The sequence below is a fragment of the Hoplias malabaricus genome, chromosome 3 (assembly GCF_029633855.1).
Source record: "Hoplias malabaricus isolate fHopMal1 chromosome 3, fHopMal1.hap1, whole genome shotgun sequence".
Taxonomy (NCBI): Eukaryota; Metazoa; Chordata; class Actinopteri; order Characiformes; family Erythrinidae; genus Hoplias; species Hoplias malabaricus.
In genome coordinates this window covers 78,263,626-78,283,138 of record NC_089802.1, presented here as the reverse complement: position 1 = coordinate 78,283,138, position 19,513 = coordinate 78,263,626, and the positions used below count along the sequence as shown (strand labels likewise).

Below are 19,513 nucleotides of genomic sequence, written 5' to 3'. Positions count from 1 at the left end.
TTGTAGTCACTACATAAAAGTGATACTGGTCTCCAGTTCTTTAAAAGTCCCAAATCACCTAATTTTGGTGACAGTACAGTTTGTGTAGAGCTTATAGGCAGCCTGTTCTCAACAAAGCAACATTTGAAGACCTCAAACAAGTCCTCTCCAATAGTTCCCCAAAGATGCTTATAAAATTCGTCAGGAAGGCCATCAATGCCAGGGGCTCGTCCATTCATAAGCTCCCGCACAGCAACAGTCAATTCTTGCAGCTCAAGATCCACCTCCAACTTGTCAGTTTGCTCCCTTTTGAGCTGTGGAAGGCCGTCCAAAAACACTTCTCTACATGAAGAGAATTTTCAGCACCGTACAAGTTCATGTAAAAGCCAACAGCATGTTTCCTCATTTGGCCCGGTTCCGTAGTAACAGTTCCATCCGGAGCACATAGATGATGTATGATGTTTTTCTGTGTAGTCTTTGGCAAAAGACTGAAGAAAAAAGCACTTGGGGAATCCATGTCATTAGTGCTGCAGAATCTGTGTCTAATGAGTGCGCCCTTCGCCTGTCCACAGAGGAAAGACACCAGAGCCCTTCTCCTTTCAGTCAACTTTTCACAAACAATAGAACTTCCATCACTAAAGACCTCTTTCTCCATCAAACTCACTTCTGTTTCTAGCGCGTGTAATACATCACATGCAGCACCAGCAGTATGTGCACTATGTACCTGACAAAAATTCCTGATTGTTTTCCCACCTTCCACCAAGAAATCAAACTGGTAAAATCCTCTTCTCTGTTGCCACTGCTCCCAGAAAACCTTAAAATCTCTAACAAAAAGTTAATCCTGAAGCAGTTTAGTACTGAAATGCCAAAAACATCTTCCTCTCTGTGCCACAAACATCTTAAAATCAATTAAAATAAGATGATGATCTGAAAAACCAGAGGGGATGATGCCAGCATTAAACACTCTTTCTGTGTGTGCAGAAGTCACATAAAATCTGTCCAACCGCGCTGCACTCGCTTTTGACTCTGATGTTTTAACCCATGTATAACGTCGCACATCAGGGTTAGATTCTCTCCACTAATCCACCAGTTCACACTGATGGACAACCCCCTCCAACACCTCAGAAGACAGAGTGCAGCTCTTCCCCAATCCTGTCCACCCTAAAATCCAATGTACAATTCCAATCTCCTCCCATTACAAGCACGGAATCTGTATCAGTCTGCTGCAGTTCATCCTTCAATTTACAGAACAAATATACTCTTTCACTACCAACGTTATGAGCATAAACATTCACAAACAGGAACTGTCTCTTCAATTTCAGTATTTATAATTAAAATCCTGCCATGCTCCAAAGTAGAGACCTTTGTATTTGAAAGACACAGTTTTTTATTAAAGAGCACTGCCACTCCTGCTGTAGTATTACAACAATGACCAAGGAAAATATTCCCTTCTAACCACTTACTCCACTCAAGCTCATTATCAACGTCACTATGAGTTTACTGGAGGAAAAGCACATCAACACCTTCCTGTCTTATATACTCCCCTACTACATCACTTCTCATCCTGTTCCTACCCCCATTAATGTTCAGGGAACCTATCTTAAGTTTGTCCATCAAAGGAAATTGTAGAAGAGAAAGAAAGAAACAGATAAGAAAAACAGTGGGAAGAGAGACAATCACCCACAGTGAAGTGCTCATTACAGTTGATTTTTCTTTTGGGCCACCATCCTCAATTTTGCCAGGTGATTTTTTTTTTTAAACGAAATCTCTTTTTTATCCAATTCATCAAAGCTTGCTGACTTCCGTAAATGTGCTACTGATGCTATGAATTTTTCAATATCTGGAAAAAAATCTATAACATTATCAATCGATCAAATTTTATTTATATAGCGCTTTTCACAACAAAAAGTCATCACAAAACTGCTTTACAGAGATCCGGGTCCAAGCCTCCTATGAGCAAGCCAGGGGCAACAGTGGCAAGGAAAAAGTCCCTCAGCACACGAGGAAGAAACCTTGGAAGGAACCAAGACTCATACGGGGAACCCATCCTCCTCGGGTCGACACCGGGGACACAACAGAGAACAGAACAGAAGTAAAAGTGCAATGATGACAGATGAAGGGGTTATAGTAATGTGAATGTAGTATATTAGTGATGTAAGACTCTGATGAAGGAGAAGGTGATCAGTGATTCTGTGAGAGTTAAAAGTAGGTGCAGAGTTCATTTGAGATAAAACAGCATGGCCAAGCATGATAGTGTAGATGAGACAAGGCCAGGATCTTGTACAGGACACACAGGTGTTGGATCAGGGCAACACCTGGAGAGCAGCAGGACATCTCAAAGCATGAGGGAGAAAGAAAACCAGACAAAGGGAACAAATAAAAATACAGAGGTTAGTAGGGTCATGGTAAAGAACAGGCAAAATTGTCCTGCGAAAAAAGCTTCCACGGGTCAGGCAAGAGAACCCAGCACAGATAGTGTGTTGGCAGTTACTAGAAAGCTAACTAAAAGTGCTGTAGCTATGGTCGTATGACCAGGTTAATACAGAACAGTGATAATATGAAAACCAGCTCGAAAACACTAATAGAGAAGGAGTAACCTGAAAGTGAATGATTAACCAAATGCTTGTTTGAAAAGGTAGGTTTTTAATCTAGATTTAAAGATTGAGAGTGTGTCTCAGCCCCGAACAGTAACCGGAAGGCTATTCCAGAGTTGAGGAGCTTTGTGAGAAAAGGCTCTTCCTCCTGCAGTGTTTTTCTTAATGTGCGGAACAAAGAGTATATGGGCATCCTGTGAACAAAGTGTACGTGACAGGCGATAAGATATGAGATGTTCAGTAAGATACTGTGGGCCTAAAAAATTTAGAGATTTATAAGCTTATGGCTGCTGCATTTTGAACTAACTGAAGCTTGTGTAACGCTTTGCACGAGCTCCCTGCCAGGGAGTTCCCAGCACATTGCTTGTAGTCTAGACATGAAGTTATAAAAGCATGCACTAGTTTCTCTGCATCTTTTCAGGATAAGATATGCAGAATTTTGGCAGTATTGCATAGGTGGAAGAAGGCGGTTTTGACTGTATTGCACATGTGGGTATCAAATGTGAGAGTCAAATCAAAGGCTACCCCTACGTTTTTAATGATGTTATTGTGTCTTACTGTTGAATTATCAAGATTAAGAGCAGCATTTCTGAGTGAATGTTTCTGAGTATCTGTACCTAGTAACAAGACTTCAGTTTTATCAGAATTTAACATGAGGAAAATTTTGCATCATCCAGTCTTTAATTTCAGTTAGACATTCTGTTATTTTACGTAGACAAGCAACATCATTAGGTTTGGTTGATATATACAGTTGTGTGTCATCAGCGTAACAGTGGAATTGAATACCATGCTTACGGATTAGTCTACCCAGTGGCAGCATGTAGAGTGTGAACAATACAGGGCCAAGCACTGATCCTTGTGGAACACCATATTTAACTAAAATATGATTAGAGGATTTATTATTCAGAAAAACAAATTGATAATGATCAAATAAATAGGATCTGAACCAAGTGAGGGCAGATCCTTTTATTCCTACCAGATTTTCCAGCCTATCAAGAAGCATCACATGATCTATGGTATCAAACGCTGCACTAAGGTCAAGCAGCACCAGAATAGAGATATAGCCCTTATCATGTGAAAGGAGTAAGTCATTAGTTACTCTTGTTAGAGCTGTTTCTGTTCTGTGATTTGGTCTAAATCCAGACTGAAAAATGTCATGAATGTCATTGTTTTGTAGGTAAGAGCACAACTGCTGTGACACAACTTTTTCTAGAATCTTAGCAATAAAAGGGGGGTTTGATATTGGCCTGTAGTTTGCGAGCACAAGAGGGTCAAGATAGGGTTTTTTAATAATTGGTTTGATTACTGCTAGTTTCAGAGGTTTTGGTACATATCCAATGTTGAGGGATGTGTTTATTATTGTGAACAATGGTCTAATGACTTTAGGTAAAATTTGTTTAAATAATTGTTTTGGTACAGGATCCAATAAGCATGAAGTTGATTTAGATGAGCTAATTAAACTAAGCAAGTCATTTTCATCGACAGAATTGAAATAGGGGGGTTCATCAACAAGAGCCGATATGACTTTGAACTGAATTTGGATTCTGAGGCAGATGCAATCAATTTTATCATTAAAAAACCTTATAAAGTCATTACTACAGAAATCAGAGGGGACAATGGCGTTGATTTTCTTTTTGTTGCCAATTAGATTTGATACAGTGCTAAAAAGGAATCTAGGGTTGTCTTTGTTGTTTTCTATAAGAGAAGAGATGTACTGTGATTTGGCTTTGGATAAGGCATGTTTGTAGTTGGTGAGTCTGTGCTGCCATGCAATTCAGAAATATTCTAATTGTGTATGTCTCCATTTACGTTCATGGTTATGAGCAGCCAGTTTTAAGGCACGCATGCTGTCACTGTACCATGGAGCAAGGCTTTTCTCTCTAAATTGTTTGGTCTTGGTTTCTATCTAGGTTTGTACACAGTAAAGTTTGTAGGTTGTTTGTAATGAGCTCGAGGTGGTAAGGTATGGAAGGTTATTGATAAAATCACTAACTGTTGAGGATGTTATAGTGCGCTTTCTAATATAGCGTGGCTGTGGACAGATATCAAAGTTTAACACAATTTCATATATGATTAGATGGTGATCAGAGATGGTCTCATGTAGCGAGAGATTGGATAGATTCTTTATCTCAATCCCCCGTGTTAACACTAGGTCCAATGTGTGTTTGCATTGATGAATGGGCCCAGTAACATTGAGTGAACCCTAGCGCATCCAAAATTGATTCAAATGCAATTTTAAGTGGATCATGATCCTTCTCAAAGTGAATATTGAAATCACCAACAATTAAGGCCTTTTCTGAAATGATAACTACACTTGAGAGAAAATCAGCAAATTCACAAAATTACACAAAATACACGAAATTCAGTATAAGGGCCAAGAGGACGATAGATGGTGATGAGCATAAGAGTGCCTCGTTTTTGATGCAGTAACTTTAAGAGTAAGCACTTCAAAGGATTTAGTGTCATAACCAGATTTTAGTGTTGTGTCTATGGTAGGGTCATAAATCGTGGCTACCACCACCACGGCCAGATGTTCGTGGGCAACTGTAATAACTGAAGCCAGGGGGGAGTGGACTCATTTAGGGAAGTGTATTCATTGGGTTTAGCCCATGTTTCGCAGATACATAATGCATAGAGTTTATCAGTAATAATATCACAGACAGTGAGTGCTTTAGATGCTAGAGATTGTATATTTAAAAGCCCTAATTTAATGCTGGAAGTGCTGAAATGCCTTGGTGTTAATTCTAATTAGGCTGTTAAAACTGATTTTTGGGCGTCTGTGATAACAAGCTTTGCTCAATGCTAAAAAATGTATTAGTGTTAATCAGAGTGGGTGATATGGACATGCCACTCATCATAATAACAGCAGAGAGATAGTCAGGTGGAACATTAGGAACTTTAATATTACTTACCTGCTCGCTATCCAGTCCACCTACCTGTCTGATGTGACTGGGAAGGATCAGTCAGTCCCGGCGCAGAACCACCTCAGTGTTCTCAGAGAGAACTGCGAATCCTAGACGGCTTGGATGAAGCCCATCCCAACGATACAGGGCCAGACGCTCACAAAGGCACTCCCAGTTGTTGACGTAGTCTACGCCGACAGTGCCGCACCAATCCAGGAGCCAGGAGTAGAGCCCGAAGAGCCTGCTAAATGCCTCGCGTCCTCGACGATAGGTGGGCAGGGGGCCAGAGACGATGATCCTAGCGTCCGTCTCCTTCCGAGCGGTATCCAGAAGCGAACGGTAGTGCTCCTTCAGGACCTCGCTGCGGTGGGCGGAGATGTCATTCGTTCCCACGTGGAGAACGACGGTGCAGAAGTCCTTGCACTGCCGAAGCGCTGAGGGAAGCCGCCTGGCAATGTTTGGGACACATGCGCCTGGGACACAAGACACAGTTGCATTACTCTTTATTGCCTATGGATGATGCAATGTCTAACTATTGAATCTCAAATAATAAGAACACCATCCTGTTTAGTCTTCGGTGCTGGAGCAGGTGCAGGTGAAGGCCAAGAGCTGAGCACCTCAAACTGGTTGGCAGAAGTGAAGACTAGTTGCGGTGGAGGGGGGGACGGCCTCGGCTTCCCACGCCCACGCTGGTGTTCCATCCCGGTGAAGGCATGTAGATAGGTACCCCCGCGAACCGCAGAGGAGGCGGAGAGTCTTCTCCTGCTGGAGCTCCGTCTGCTTCTCCAGGAGATGCTGAATCTGGCAACCCAGCTGCTCATGCTCCGCACCGAGCTCAGAAAGGACTCGTTCCTCGGCCGGCGCCATGAAGAGAAAAAAAATAAACAATGAGAAATAATATGTATGAAAAAATGAAGTTTAGAAACACAGTGGATTAGGAATGATGAAGACAGCACACTAGGATAAGCAATGCCAATATATATATATATATATATATATATATATATATATATATGTGTGTGTGTAATAGAGATTGCAAATAAATGTCTAAAGGACTAAATAAACAGCGACGAACAGCAAAAGATTTCAAATCGAGCATGCGAGCAGTGACGTACCTGTGATCAATCATTAGCCGATTAACCGATCTACCAAAAGTATCGTCCAGAAAATCAGTGATGTCTTTTAAGGTGTAGAGCTGATTAACTCCCACTACTTGAGACACACTGATGTCAGAAATATCTGGGCAGTTATCATCATCCTGTGAATTAAAAAACCCCATCTCCTCCTCCTGCTCTGCTACACCACCGTCCGTCTCAGTACCCGTCCATCCTGCACAGACCAACCCCACAGTGCCCCCATCACTCTCTCTTGGGGCCTGTACTACAGCTCCAGCCTGTTCCAACACCTCAACACCAGTCTGCACCTCTGACACCTGGCCTGTCCCAGGTGAGGTTTCCTGCTCACTGTTTTTCTGATCTCCCAGTTCACCACTAACATTAACCTGTTCACCACCAGGCTGTACAACAGTCGTCCTCTCATCACAGTGTCATTTTTTTCTACTCCTTTTACCACCAGCCTCTTTATTATCAACCTCTGCAGTATTCACCATTACTCCTTCTGCCCTTTCACCACTTTTTTCCTCACCACCCTCCTGTCTACCACTCCCCTCTACCAGTCTGTTAAGTCTCTTTCATATCTGGTTTATCAGAGTCTGGACCCGGCTCTACAGTCTGTGACTGATTCACATCTCCAGCGCCACTAGGCCCAGCCGCAGGACTGTCCCGCTCTCTGTGTGGGCAACTAAACTGATTATGGCCCATGTCCCCACATTCAAAACACCTAATTCTACCAGTGCTCACATATAACATGAATGACTTCCCTTCACACAGCACTCTAAAAGACACATTTAACTTCTGCACATCCAGAAACATTAGCACTGATCTCCTGAAAGAATCAATGTGCCTCAGTGCAAGGGCTGCACAATTCAAAGGAATCTTTCTGACCGCACTCACTGTTTTTCTGAAATGAGACAGTTCACGTACGATAGCCTCGTCCGGAATGAAAGTAGGTACATTCGAGATCGTAACTTTAGTAGTTGTTATTCCCAGCGGAGTAATGAGAATTATGTAATGAGAATCAGCCGATACACGAGCGAGAGAGAGAGACAGAAAGAGAGAGCTCCGAGAAGAAAAAAGAAGTAGGCCACAACAAAAATGGCAGAACATTAGGCTTTACATGTTATTAACAATAAATGTGCTACTATTTAGTCGTTCTGTGTTTCTAATCTAATGTGAGAAGTAAGAAAAGTAATGTGACTGTATCTTTTAAGGTGGAGCGGCGTGTGTGAGTAAGAAGCGACTGTATCTTTTCATGTGGAGCGGCGTGTGTGAGTAAGAAGCCACTATATCTTTTAAGGTGGAGCAATCTGTGTGAGTAAGAAGTGACTGTATCTTTTAAGGTGCAGCGGTGTGTGTGTAAGAAGCGACTGTATCTTTTAATGTGGAGCAGTGTGTTTGAGTAAGAAGCGACTGTATCTTGTTGGTGTCTGAAATGTAAATCGTCTGTAAGTGATTATTCACTGTTTGAATTCCCACAGAAACTCATGTGTAACTCGAGCTGTTTAGTTTTGTGACACTTTCCCTCTGTGTTTACTTTCATGCAGTTAGTGCTCTCCTGAATTTAGAGTCAATTCCACCTTAAGTAATGTAACTGTAACAGCAAAAATAAGTCAGTGTTACCCACCCATGAAACAGGAATAGAGCAACATCCTCATCTCGGTTTGTGCTTTTCAATGTTCAGAGTCTTTCTACCATCCGCACACCTCCAGATGTGGTTCTTTGGCTGAGAGGAGAGAGAGAGAGAGTTTGTTTTCCATTTACAGAGCCAGGGTTGCGGACAAACTTTTTCCAGAACAAACAGCAGAGAGTAGCACAGGGTGAGGAAACATTCTCTTCATTCATTCATTCATTCATTATCTGTAACCACTTATCCAATTCAGGGTCGCGGTGGGTCCAGAGCCTACCTGGAATCATTGGGCGCAAGGCAGGAATACACCCTGGAGGGGGCGCCAGTCCTTCACAGGGCAACACAGACACACACACATTCACTCACACACTCACCTACTGACACTTTTGAGTGTGTTTTTGGACTGTGGGAGGAAACCGGAGCACCCGGAGGAAACCACGCAGACACGGGGCGAACACACCAACTCCTCACAGACAGTCACCCGGAGCGGGAATCGAACCCACAACCTCCAGGTCCCTAAAGCTGTGTGACTGCGACACTACCTGCTGCGCCACCGTGCTGCCCGGAAACATTCTCTGAATTTTATAAAAATAATTGGCTTTAAATCACACAGACATTGTGTGGCATTTACATAGACTTCCAGTCGTTTTGTGGAGGCCTACGCTAACTTTCTCCATTAGTAGGATACCAGCCTAACACTGAAGTTAAACCTATGTTTAACCCTCACCTAAACCCTAACTACTATTAGACTAAGCCTTACACTAACACAGATCCTTATCGTAAAATGTTAATATTAATGTAATGAGCACTTTACCTTTGTCCCCATGAGGAAGACAAGGTACCACACTGTGTATATGAAAACATGTCTTTGTCACCACAACATGACATATATATCTGAACCACACGCACACACACACACACAGAGTGAGAGAGAGCGAGAGAGAAGCTCTGGGAATAAAAATGACTTCAGTGAATTTTACAGACTTTGAGGATGTTGTATATTACACAAGACTTTGTGTTGAAATATTCAATTGAAATCACACACACACACACACACACGCACACACTTACCTCTCCAACAGTTCAAGAAATCACATTCTTTATGAAGACAGATGTGGTCAACATGGTTTCTTTCAATGGCATTCGATTTAAAAGGTAAGCAGTGGCTGTGTAGTGAAGTTTGTGAATGTGTTCTCTGTTGAAGGTGTGTGTCACTACTTTTGAATCTGAACACATCCTTCGACTACAGCCACACAGTATTGTGACCTGTAATCTAGCTCTTTATTGAATCAGAAAGACTCATTGTTAGCCTTTTTTCTCTGCATTTAAAAAAAAAAAACTATTATGAGAAACGGTTTGGTTCCTGTGCAAAATTAACCAAGAATGTTAGTTTAAAACTAGAACTGTGACGCATCCGTGGGCAAGATGAGATAAAGAAACACCCATCTGAATCAATGCTATTATGACATCATAATACAATCAGAGCCCTTGACAACATTTGTATCATTATGACGTTACCTTTATGCTTTCAGAACACAATGGAATATCAAAGAACACTATATTTAAATCTTTATTACATCACAATAAAGCATTCAAAACACAGTAACATAAAAGCCTTTATGACATCATAATGAAGCAATCTAAACTCCTTCTAACTTTAAATTCATTATGAGAACATAATAAAAACAATTAAAACACTAGGTTAAATCAAATCCTTTATGATCTCAGTAAAAATCAGTCATAAATCTATAAAACATCAAAGAAACTATGGCACTATAATAAATCCATTAAGAACATTTTGTTACATCAAAGCTGAGGTGACTTCAGGAGGTAGAGAGTGCTCCATCAACCAAAAATACTGGGAAAATTCATCTCTCTGGTCAGAAACTGGCCAATAAAAGAAGGGTTAAAGGATAGAAGGTGGAGCTGCTGTGCTCAGATGATGTAGAAGGAAGGGTGGAGATGTGTTTCCTCGGGAGTTGACTGTGAGCTGGTTCCACTGAGGATGTGTTCACCCTCAAGTAAAAGATGTTTTCGACTCTGGATCAGATTAATACGGGTTTCTGACGGATGGAGGTAGCTCTCTCATATCTTCATAAACAGGCTGGACAGGGGCCTTCTTCTTCTTCTGAGAGGGGAAGACAGCGGTGTAAACAGTCACACACACATACACACACACACACACATATGATGTCTATGCTACTGATTCCCACCAGGTTATTCACACACACGATCCATAAACTGCACTGATACTCACACACAGTTCTCCAGCGAAGATGAAAACACCCAGCAGCAACAATGCAGCTGCAGTCGACACGCCGTACAACCACAGCTCATATTCACGGCAAACGCACGCCTCAGGTTCTACAACATAAACAACATTTCTCTTCCTATCGTCATCAAACAGGCATTAAATTACACACAGAAACACCCCACACTCTCCAGATGTTTAATCCACCATTAGGACAAGAAGAGTTTAATTACGTCCACTCTCTGTCCACTCTGTGAGACACTCCTCCCTCGTTGGCCGCTGCACAGTGTGTGTTAGCCGTCCAGCAGTGACACAGAGGGGTTTTAAAACGGTCTGTCTGTCCGAGGTCAGTGACAGGTCAGAGCATGCCCAAGTCTCACTCGTGTTTTGTCTTTTGGTTGGTTTAGTACATACATACATACATTTTCTTTTCCGCTTTTCCATTTCAGGGTCGCGGTGGCAACAGGGCGAGCAAAGAAGCCCAGATGTCTCTGTCTCTTGCAACATCCACCAATTCCTCCTGGGGGACACCCGATCACGGAGAGTACGCCCAGCGACTCGTCGGAGAAAGCTCATTTCGGCCGCTTGTATCCGCGATCTTGTTCTTTCGGTCATTACCCAGAGCTCATGACCATAGGCTCAGCTCTCTCCTCACCACAATGGTGCGGTACAGTGACCGCATTACTGCAGACGCTGCAGCTATCCTGCGGTCAATCTCACCATCCCTCTTCCCATCACTCGTGAACAAGAACCCGAGATACTTTAACTCCTTCACTTGGGGCAGGTTCTCACCCCTTACCTGAAGGGAGCATTCCATCTGTTTCCGGGAGATAACCATGGCCTCAGACTTGGAGGTGCTGATCCGCATACCGACCGCTTCACACTCGGCTGCAAACTGCTCAAGTGAACGCTGGAGGCCTCCGTGCGAAGAAGCCAGAAGAACAACATCATCCGCAAAAAGCAGATATGCCACCTCCTGAGCTCCTCGACGGAAGCCCTCCTGCCCCAGGCTACGCCGCGCCACCCCTCCATGAAAATCAGGAACAGGAGTGGAGATAAGGCACAGCCCTGCCGGAGTCCAATGCCCACACTGAACAAGCTTGACTTACTAGCAAGGATGCGATCACAACTCAAACTCTGAGAGTACAAGGACCGTACGGCTCGCTGGAGCGACCCTGGCACCCCATACTCCCGGAGCACCGCCCACAGAATCTCTTGGGGAACACGCTCATATGCCTTCTCCAAATCCACAAAGCATGTGTAGAGTGGAGTAGCAAATTCCCACGCCCCCTCAATCATCTGTGAAAAAGTAAAGAGTTGGTCCATAGTTCCATGGCCAGGATGAAATCCGCATTGTTCCTCCAAAATCCTAGGTTCGATTATCGGACGGATTCTCTTTTCCAGCACCTTGGCATAGACTTTCCCCGGGAGGCTGAGAAGTGTAATGCCACGTGTATGTAATTGGCACACTTTCTCCGGTCCCCTTTTTTGAAAATAGGAACCACCACCCCAGTTTGCCAATCCAAAGGCACAGTTCCCGAGGTCCATGCAATATTGTATAGGCGTGTCATCCAAGACAGCCCCACAGTATCGAGTGCCTTCAGTAACTCTGGGCGAATCTCATCCACTCCTAGAGCTTTGCCACTGCGAAGCTTTTTCACCACCTCAGTGACTTCAGCCAAGGAAATGGAATCTGACCCCCCAGACACTTCTGGCCCTACCTCCTGCACAGGAGGCATGTCTCTCGGGTCAAGGAGTTCCTCAAAGTGCTCCTTCCAACGCCCAACAATACACTCAGTCGAGTTCACAGTTTCACCATCCTTGCTGAGCACAGCTTGGACAGTGTCCCCCCTCCCCCTCCTGAGCTGTCGGCGTGTTTTCCGGCGAAACTCTCGTTTACTGGGATAAACTCCAGATGTACAGGTGCCAGCCGGGGACTTGTGAGTATCCCCACACCCGCCCGGCACCTCTCACCCTGTGCAACTCCTGAGTAGGAGAGAGACCAACCCCTATGAAGGAGTTTGGTTCCAGAGCCTACACTGTGTGTAGAGCTGAGCCCAACTATATCTAGCTGGTATCTCTCAACCTCACGCACCAGCTCTGGCTCTTTTCCCCCCCAGTGAGGTTATGTTCCATGTACCAAAAACCAGTTTCCACTGACAAGTTCCACAATGCCTGGGGCCCCTTCGCCCCGCTCTGTGCCCGATGTACATTGCACCGCACCCCTACTCTGGATCTTGCGGGTGGTGAGCCCACATGATCCTCCCATGTTGCCATTTCGGGCTGAGCCAGGCCGGGTTACGTGGGCTGCCCGGCCACCAGGCGCTCGCCGTCATACACTACCCCCAGGCCTGGCTCCAGGGGTAGGTCCTGGTAACCCTCTCCTGGGCAGGGTACACTGAATTTTAACGGGTGTACTCATAGGAATGCTTTTGGATGATGTTTGTCTGGATCTTCACTCCAGACATGTTCACCCTGGGAGACCCTACTGGGAGCTAACAGCTCCTGATGACATAGCCCTGGAGGTCATGAGACCACACAAGCTCTTCTGCCACAACAAGGACCTGATCCAGGAAGGGTGGTTGGTTTAGTGATTTTTTTAAATTTGTGGCTGTCTGTGAGGGTACCTGAGTGCAGTGCTACTTTCTGCTCTGAGATCTAACCTGGACGGCCTGCTAGCTGCTTTTGATTCGGATGCCCATTCAGATGCCGGTCGTCTGGGGCTGCTCCAGCTGATGGCTGAGGGGGAGCACCTCCACAATGTCTGCTGGCTGTGTCCACTTGGCTACCAGCCACTAAAATTTTACAGCTTACAATGTGCTGCAAACTGGCCTCTGTATAACCTTGTTTACTTTGTGTGTGTGGGCCATTTAGTACGGCTCTATGTCTAACACTTTGGGTCATTGAAAAGCACTTTATGAATAAAATGTATTATTATTATTATTACTGGACGGCACGGTGGAGCAGCAAGTAGTCTTTCTGTCACATCTCCAGGGTCCTGGAGGTTGTGGGTTTGAGTCCCGCTCTGGGTGACTGTCTGTGAGGAGTGTGGTGTGTTTTCCCTGTGTCTGCGTGGGTTTCCTCCGGGTGAATGTCTGTGAGGAGTGTGGTGTGTTTTCCCTGTGTCTGCATGGGTTTCCTCCAGGTGACTGTCTGTGAGGAGTGTGGTGTGTTCTCTCTGTGTCTGCGTAGGTTTCCTCCGAGTAACTGTCTGTGAGTAGTGTGGTGTGTTCTCCCTGTGTCTGCGTGGGTTTCCTCCGGGTCACTGTCTGTGAGGAGTGTGGTGTGTTCTCCCTATCTCTGCTTGGGTTTCCTCCGAGTCACTGTCTGTGAAGAGTGTGGTGTGTTCTCTCTGTGTCTGTGTGGGTTTCCTCCGAGTCACTGTCTGTGAGGAGTGTAGTGTTTTCTCCCTGTGTCTGCGTGGGTTTCCTCTGAGTCACTGTCTTTGAGGAGTGTGGTGTGTTCTCCCTGTGTCTGCATGGGTTTCGTCCGAGTCACTGTCTTTGAGGAGTGTGATGTGTTCTCCCTGTGTCTGCATGGGTTTCGTCCGAGTCACTGTCTTTGAGGAGTGTGGTGTTTTCTGCCTATGTCTGTGTGGGTTTCCTCCGGGTGACTGTCTGTGAGGAGTGTGGTGTGTTCTCCCTGTGTCTGTGTGGGTTTCCTCTGGGTGACTATCTTTGAGGAGTGTGGTGTGTTCTCCCTGTGTCTGTGTGGGTTTCCTCCGGGTGACTGTCTGTGAGGAGTGTGGTGTGTTCTCCCTGTGTCTTTGTGGGTTTCCTCTGGGTGACTGTCTGTGAGGAGTGTGGTGTGTTCTCCCTGTGTCTGCGTGGGTTTCCTCCGAGTCATTGTCTGTGAGGAGTGTAGTGTGTTCTCCCTGTGTCTGCGTGGGTTTCCTCTGGGTGACTGTCTGTGAGGAGTGTGGTGTGTTCTCCCTGTGTCTGCGTGGGTTTCCTCTGGGTGACTGTCTGTGAGGAGTGTGGTGTGTTCTCCCTGTGTCTGTGTAGGTTTCCTCTGGGTGACTGTCTGTGAGGAGTGTGGTGTGTTCTCCCTGTGTCTGTGTGGGTTTCCTCTGGGTGACTGTCTTTGAGGAGTGTGGTGTGTTCTCCCTGTGTCTGTGTGGGTTTCCTCTGGGTGACTGTCTGTGAGGAGTGTGGTGTGTTCTCTCTGTGTCTGTGTGGGTTTCCTCTGGGTGACTGTCTGTGAGGAGTGTGGTGTGTTCTCTCTGTGTCTGTGTGGGTTTCCTCTGGGTGACTGTCTTTGAGGAGTGTGGTGTGTTCTCCCTGTGTCTGTGTGGGTTTCCTCTGGGTGACTGTCTTTGAGGAGTGTGGTGTGTTCTCCCTGTGTCTGTGTGGGTTTCCTCTGGGTGACTGTCTGTGAGGAGTGTGGTGTGTTCTCTCTGTGTCTGTGTGGGTTTCCTCTGGGTGACTGTCTGTGAGGAGTGTGGTGTGTTCTCTCTGTGTCTGTGTGGGTTTCCTCTGGGTGACTGTCTTTGAGGAGTGTGGTGTGTTCTCCCTGTGTCTGCGTGGGTTTCCTCCGAGTCATTGTCTGTGAGGAGTGTAGTGTGTTCTCCCTGTGTCTGCGTGGGTTTCCTCTGGGTGACTGTCTGTGAGGAGTGTGGTGTGTTCTCCCTGTGTCTGTGTAGGTTTCCTCTGGGTGACTGTCTGTGAGGAGTGTGGTGTGTTCTCCCTGTGTCTGTGTGGGTTTCCTCTGGGTGACTGTCTTTGAGGAGTGTGGTGTGTTCTCCCTGTGTCTGTGTGGGTTTCCTCTGGGTGACTGTCTGTGAGGAGTGTGGTGTGTTCTCCCTGTGTCTGTGTGGGTTTCCTCTGGGTGACTGTCTGTGAGGAGTGTGGTGTGTTCTCTCTGTGTCTGTGTGGGTTTCCTCTGGGTGACTGTCTTTGAGGAGTGTGGTGTGTTCTCCCTGTGTCTGTGTGGGTTTCCTCTGGGTGACTGTCTGTAAGGAGTGTGGTGTGTTCTCTCTGTGTCTGCGTGTGTTTCCTCCAGGTTCTCCGGTTTCCTCCCACGCTCCAAAAACACACGTTGGTAGGTGGATTGGAGACTCCGTAAGTGTCCGTAGGAGTGTGTGAGTGAATGTGTGAGTGTGTGCTGCCCTGTGAAGGATGCCCCACCAGGGTGTGTTCCTGCCTTGTGCCCAGTAATTCCAGGCAGGTTGAAATGGGGCTAACAATGTATGTAGTGCAACAACTGGACTGTCATCTGTAGTTGTAGAACTACACAGTACTCCTGTGTGGTCAGAGGAGTGTGGAGTGTAAAAAATGTACAAAATGGCAGAACATGAAGCTTTTAATGATATTAACATTAGTTATACCACAGTTAGTTCCCACCCTGTGAGGTGATTGGCTGAGAGACTTTATAGGAGTGCCAATATCACTCCGAAAAATAAATGTAACCTAGCAATGACGCCAGTGCTTACAAGACAGAGCTGTACCTGGATTTTTTTACTTTTTCACTCAACAGTGAATCGGTTCATTTTCCATTCCCACACCTTAAAGTACCCTAAAGTAAAGTGTTATGACACAGTGGACCATTATAAATAAATAAAAAATTAAAGTGTTACATCTATGTGGTTTCTGTGATTGTGTTTAACTCGAGTCGAGATGCGTCTTTTTTCTCCGCTGCTCTCCTTCACCAGCTCCACATAACAGTGTAGGGAAAAGGCCCTCAGCTCTCCACTGACATTCGAACAGTCACAGGGAAGCTAAACTGAGGCATTTGTCTTTCTGTGGATATAAACCACACTCCCATACGCTGGGAGGAAAAACATCATACCGTTGACCATTTAGAACAATATCCTCCACCCATTCTCCACCCACCACATCCGCAGTGTGTGCTCAGCACCACACCCCTTTCCCCTGAACTTGAAAAACCTGCTCCTGAATCTCGGTTCTGATGGAAGTCAATGGGCAGATGCTGCGGTGGAATATCAAACACACACTACACGACTTTCTACATCTCTCAATCACTTTGACTCTCACACTACATGACACTTGTGACTAGGAGGGCTAACAAAGTATGCAGAGCAATGTATGGACTACAACCTGTAATTGTAGAACTACAAAGTGCATCTCTATGGTGCAAAGAGCGTGGAATGTACAAACTGAAATGCAAAAAATTGTGTCAAGCTCAAAATGGCAGAAAATGAAACTTTAAAAGATATTAACCCTGTGTTCGAAATGGCTCCCTATTCACTATTCCCTATATTACTCACTATATAGTGCACTATTATAGTGAACTCAAATCGGGAGAATAGTGAATGACTTTGAAAACTACCTCATTTGATTTTTTTTTTACCAAAATTCAAAGTGTAAATGCGCTATTCACGTGTGTCAGCTGGTGTACATGGGTTGTACCCTACCTTTTGCAGTGAATTGTGGGATTCTTTGAGGGCCCTGAAAATGGGCCATTATGATTTTGAACACTATTACACAATGGAACCTCTAAATAATGCACTATGTTGTGAATAGGGAAAAGTTTTAATAGCACCCTGGGTTTCTAATCTAACGTAAATCTTATTGATGACCAGTGCAGTTACCTACCATTGTCCTCAACATGAAGGAAGAACTTTGCTCTGCCAGGAATATAAGACAAATCACTGTTTCCTTCCTTGTAGAAGAGGCAGTAGTACAGGTTTGTGTCGTTTTGCGGCAGGTTTGTGATGGTGACTGTAGCGCTGTGGTTCATAAGTTCATTCTGAACAGAGATACGACGGCGATCCTCTGGATTAAGGATGTAGGCGCTGCTCTTAATGTTGAGGTACAACATTTCTGGGATTTTTTCGTGATTTGTCTCAGGTCCACGATGTAGGGAAAAGGCCTTCAGTCTTTCACTGTCATTTGAACTTTCACAGCGAAGCTTCACGGAGGAACCCGTCTTTCTGTGGATGTATACCACATTCCCATACGCTGAGAGGAAACACATCACAGACTTAATCACCTTTTAATCCAAAAATATAAAGATATTTAATGCATAGGAAGATCAGATACACCTTCTGAACAGATTTTGTAATGATGGGGTGAGCACCCCATCAGGAGCTGGCCTTTTAACTACATTCAAACACTTTTATACATTTGAACACATTTTCCTTCCTCACAGGCACTTCCTAAAAAAACGGATGCAATTTTTAACACAGTGGAACCTTCACACAGAGTCTGACATGTTGTTTGTCTCGACTTTAAGATCGTGGGAAGATGCTGGAAGGGGAAGAATGACTGGATTTATTGAGTAAGAACAATGATGAATTTGTCGTTTTACTGTAAACACTACAACGAAACACTGAACTGAATCCCTCCAAGTTTCCAGAACAACACGGGAGTTCAGCAGTGTTTTTGAAGCTCACTGAGGGAGTGTGAGGCTCCATAAAACACAGAATATAGAAAAGGTTCCAATTTAGAATGTGACACAGCATCACAGTCCGTCAGTTTCAGACTCTCTGTAAAGGATAACGTTAAAACATTTTTTTTTAATTGCTGAAAAGACCTTAAGGTGGTTGGACCCAAAGTGTGGGGCATAATGACTGGGCGGGGGAGGGGTGTTGTAGCGAGGCCAGTAAATGAGACACATAATGGATGTCATTTGTAATAATTAAACCATGAAGTTGAGGTGGTCAGGGAGTAGGGACGTTACAAATCAGTTTCCCATTTGAAAATGAATATCAATTTGCCTAAAGGTACACAGTCCCAACAGCTATTTTTTTTATTATTACAGATGGAGCCACGAGTCAGGGGTTGGCCACCCAGATCTACTCTATTATATTCATTCCTATAAACACTTCTCTTTTCTCAGGTTCACACTTGTCTATGTCATCTTTCTCACTTCTGGCCCTTCCAGTATGATTTCCTGTACCATTTATTGTGACATTCAACTACATCTTGAGTCTTCCTTTCAAAATTACACTCAAAGCCATCTTGAACCTGGATATTTAACCAACATAACTGGTGCTGGGTTTGTGCTGAATATTAAAATGTGTAGCTATTTGAGAAAAAACGTCATGTCAAGGCATGTCAGATCACCTCAGATGTGGCTGAAAGGCCTCAGAATCCAGAGGGTTTAGTTTGGTTAATCTGTTTTTTTCATTTAAACTTCTACTCACAAATTTATCTGTTATAGTACTCATTTCTCTGATGATATAATAGCCCAGTGTGTGTTTAAGACCACAGTGCTTTCTTCAAACATGGACCCAAACAGAAAACCTCCTCCTGAATCCCAGGTCCGATGGAAGCTTGCTCACCTCACCTCACAAAAGTGGATAGAGCTCCATCACTCCAGAGAACACAGTTCCTGCTCTGTGAACAGTTGCTGGAGGACTTACACTCCTCTGGTTGACACTTGGGACTGGATTGGTTGAGACCAGCGCGTCCATATTAATTTCACACTTTCCGTACAATGAACATCTACGGGACCACTGTACTGAAGCTAGAACCTCTGGTTTTAATCAGCATCTGAAAGAACTCAAGCCTAAAGCTGAGTGAATCTGTGAGTTTAATAAACAACAGACAGAGAGAGGAAACTCACCAGAGGCAGAGGAGACCACGATAAAACACACAACAACAAGAGGAGGCACCATGATGACTTCTTCACTCGCTCATCAGCAAGAAAGGGTCTGTGCCACAGAGGAGTGCAACTTTAATAAGAATGAGAAGGAAACAGAAACAGAACCATGGTTTTTGACTTGTGGTTTGTGTTATCATTGCGTCATCTCTGTTGGTCTGTCCAGAAACATTATCATACTACTTGTTCTTTCTTTCTCTTTCTTTCACTCTCTGTATTCTGGCCTTGGTGATAGAAAATATTGTCTTAGCCTGGAAGGAGATAAAGAGGTTTTTTCTCAGGCAATACATGCCTGAAGAACAGATTTACAGGGAGCTAGTGGTGTCAAACATCCTAACGTTAATGCAGAATGCTAATAAATATCATTATTATTTGAAGGTTGCTATGAAATTCTTCTCATCTGTCTCTTTGTTTGCATTTGTCACCCATTAGTAACATTTATCACTCTGCTTATGTGCTACAATAGAAACAAAAGT

The 19,513-nt window shown here is 44.5% G+C and overlaps 2 protein-coding genes across 2 annotated transcripts in view; both read right to left on the bottom strand.

Moving 5' to 3' along the window:
• The window catches only part of LOC136691527 (uncharacterized), a 64,362-nt gene that overhangs the window by 19,067 nt on the left and 25,782 nt on the right, over positions 1-19,513 (bottom strand). The gene's annotated exons all lie outside the window — the stretch shown is intronic.
• On the bottom strand, positions 12,771-19,067 carry cd7al (cd7 antigen-like). Its single transcript, XM_066662833.1, has 3 exons — positions 19,002-19,067; positions 17,027-17,392; positions 12,771-12,856 (listed from the first exon to the last, which is right to left on the bottom strand). Exons 1-3 carry the CDS (start codon positions 19,051-19,053, stop codon positions 12,771-12,773), a joined length of 504 nt encoding a protein of 167 aa, XP_066518930.1. The 5' UTR covers positions 19,054-19,067.

Coding starts and splice junctions, on each gene's coding strand:
- cd7al (XM_066662833.1), bottom strand. CDS start 19,053: ATGGTGCCTCCTCTTGTTGTTGTGTGTTTTATCGTGGTCTCCTCTGCC. Junction 17,393..19,001: donor CGTGGTCTCCTCTGCCTCTG/GTGAGTTTCCTC, acceptor GTTTCCTCTCAG/CGTATGGGAATGTGGTATAC. Junction 12,857..17,026: donor CCTTCATGTTGAGGACAATG/GTAGGTAACTGC, acceptor TACCCTGCCCAG/GAGAGGGTTACCAGGACCTA.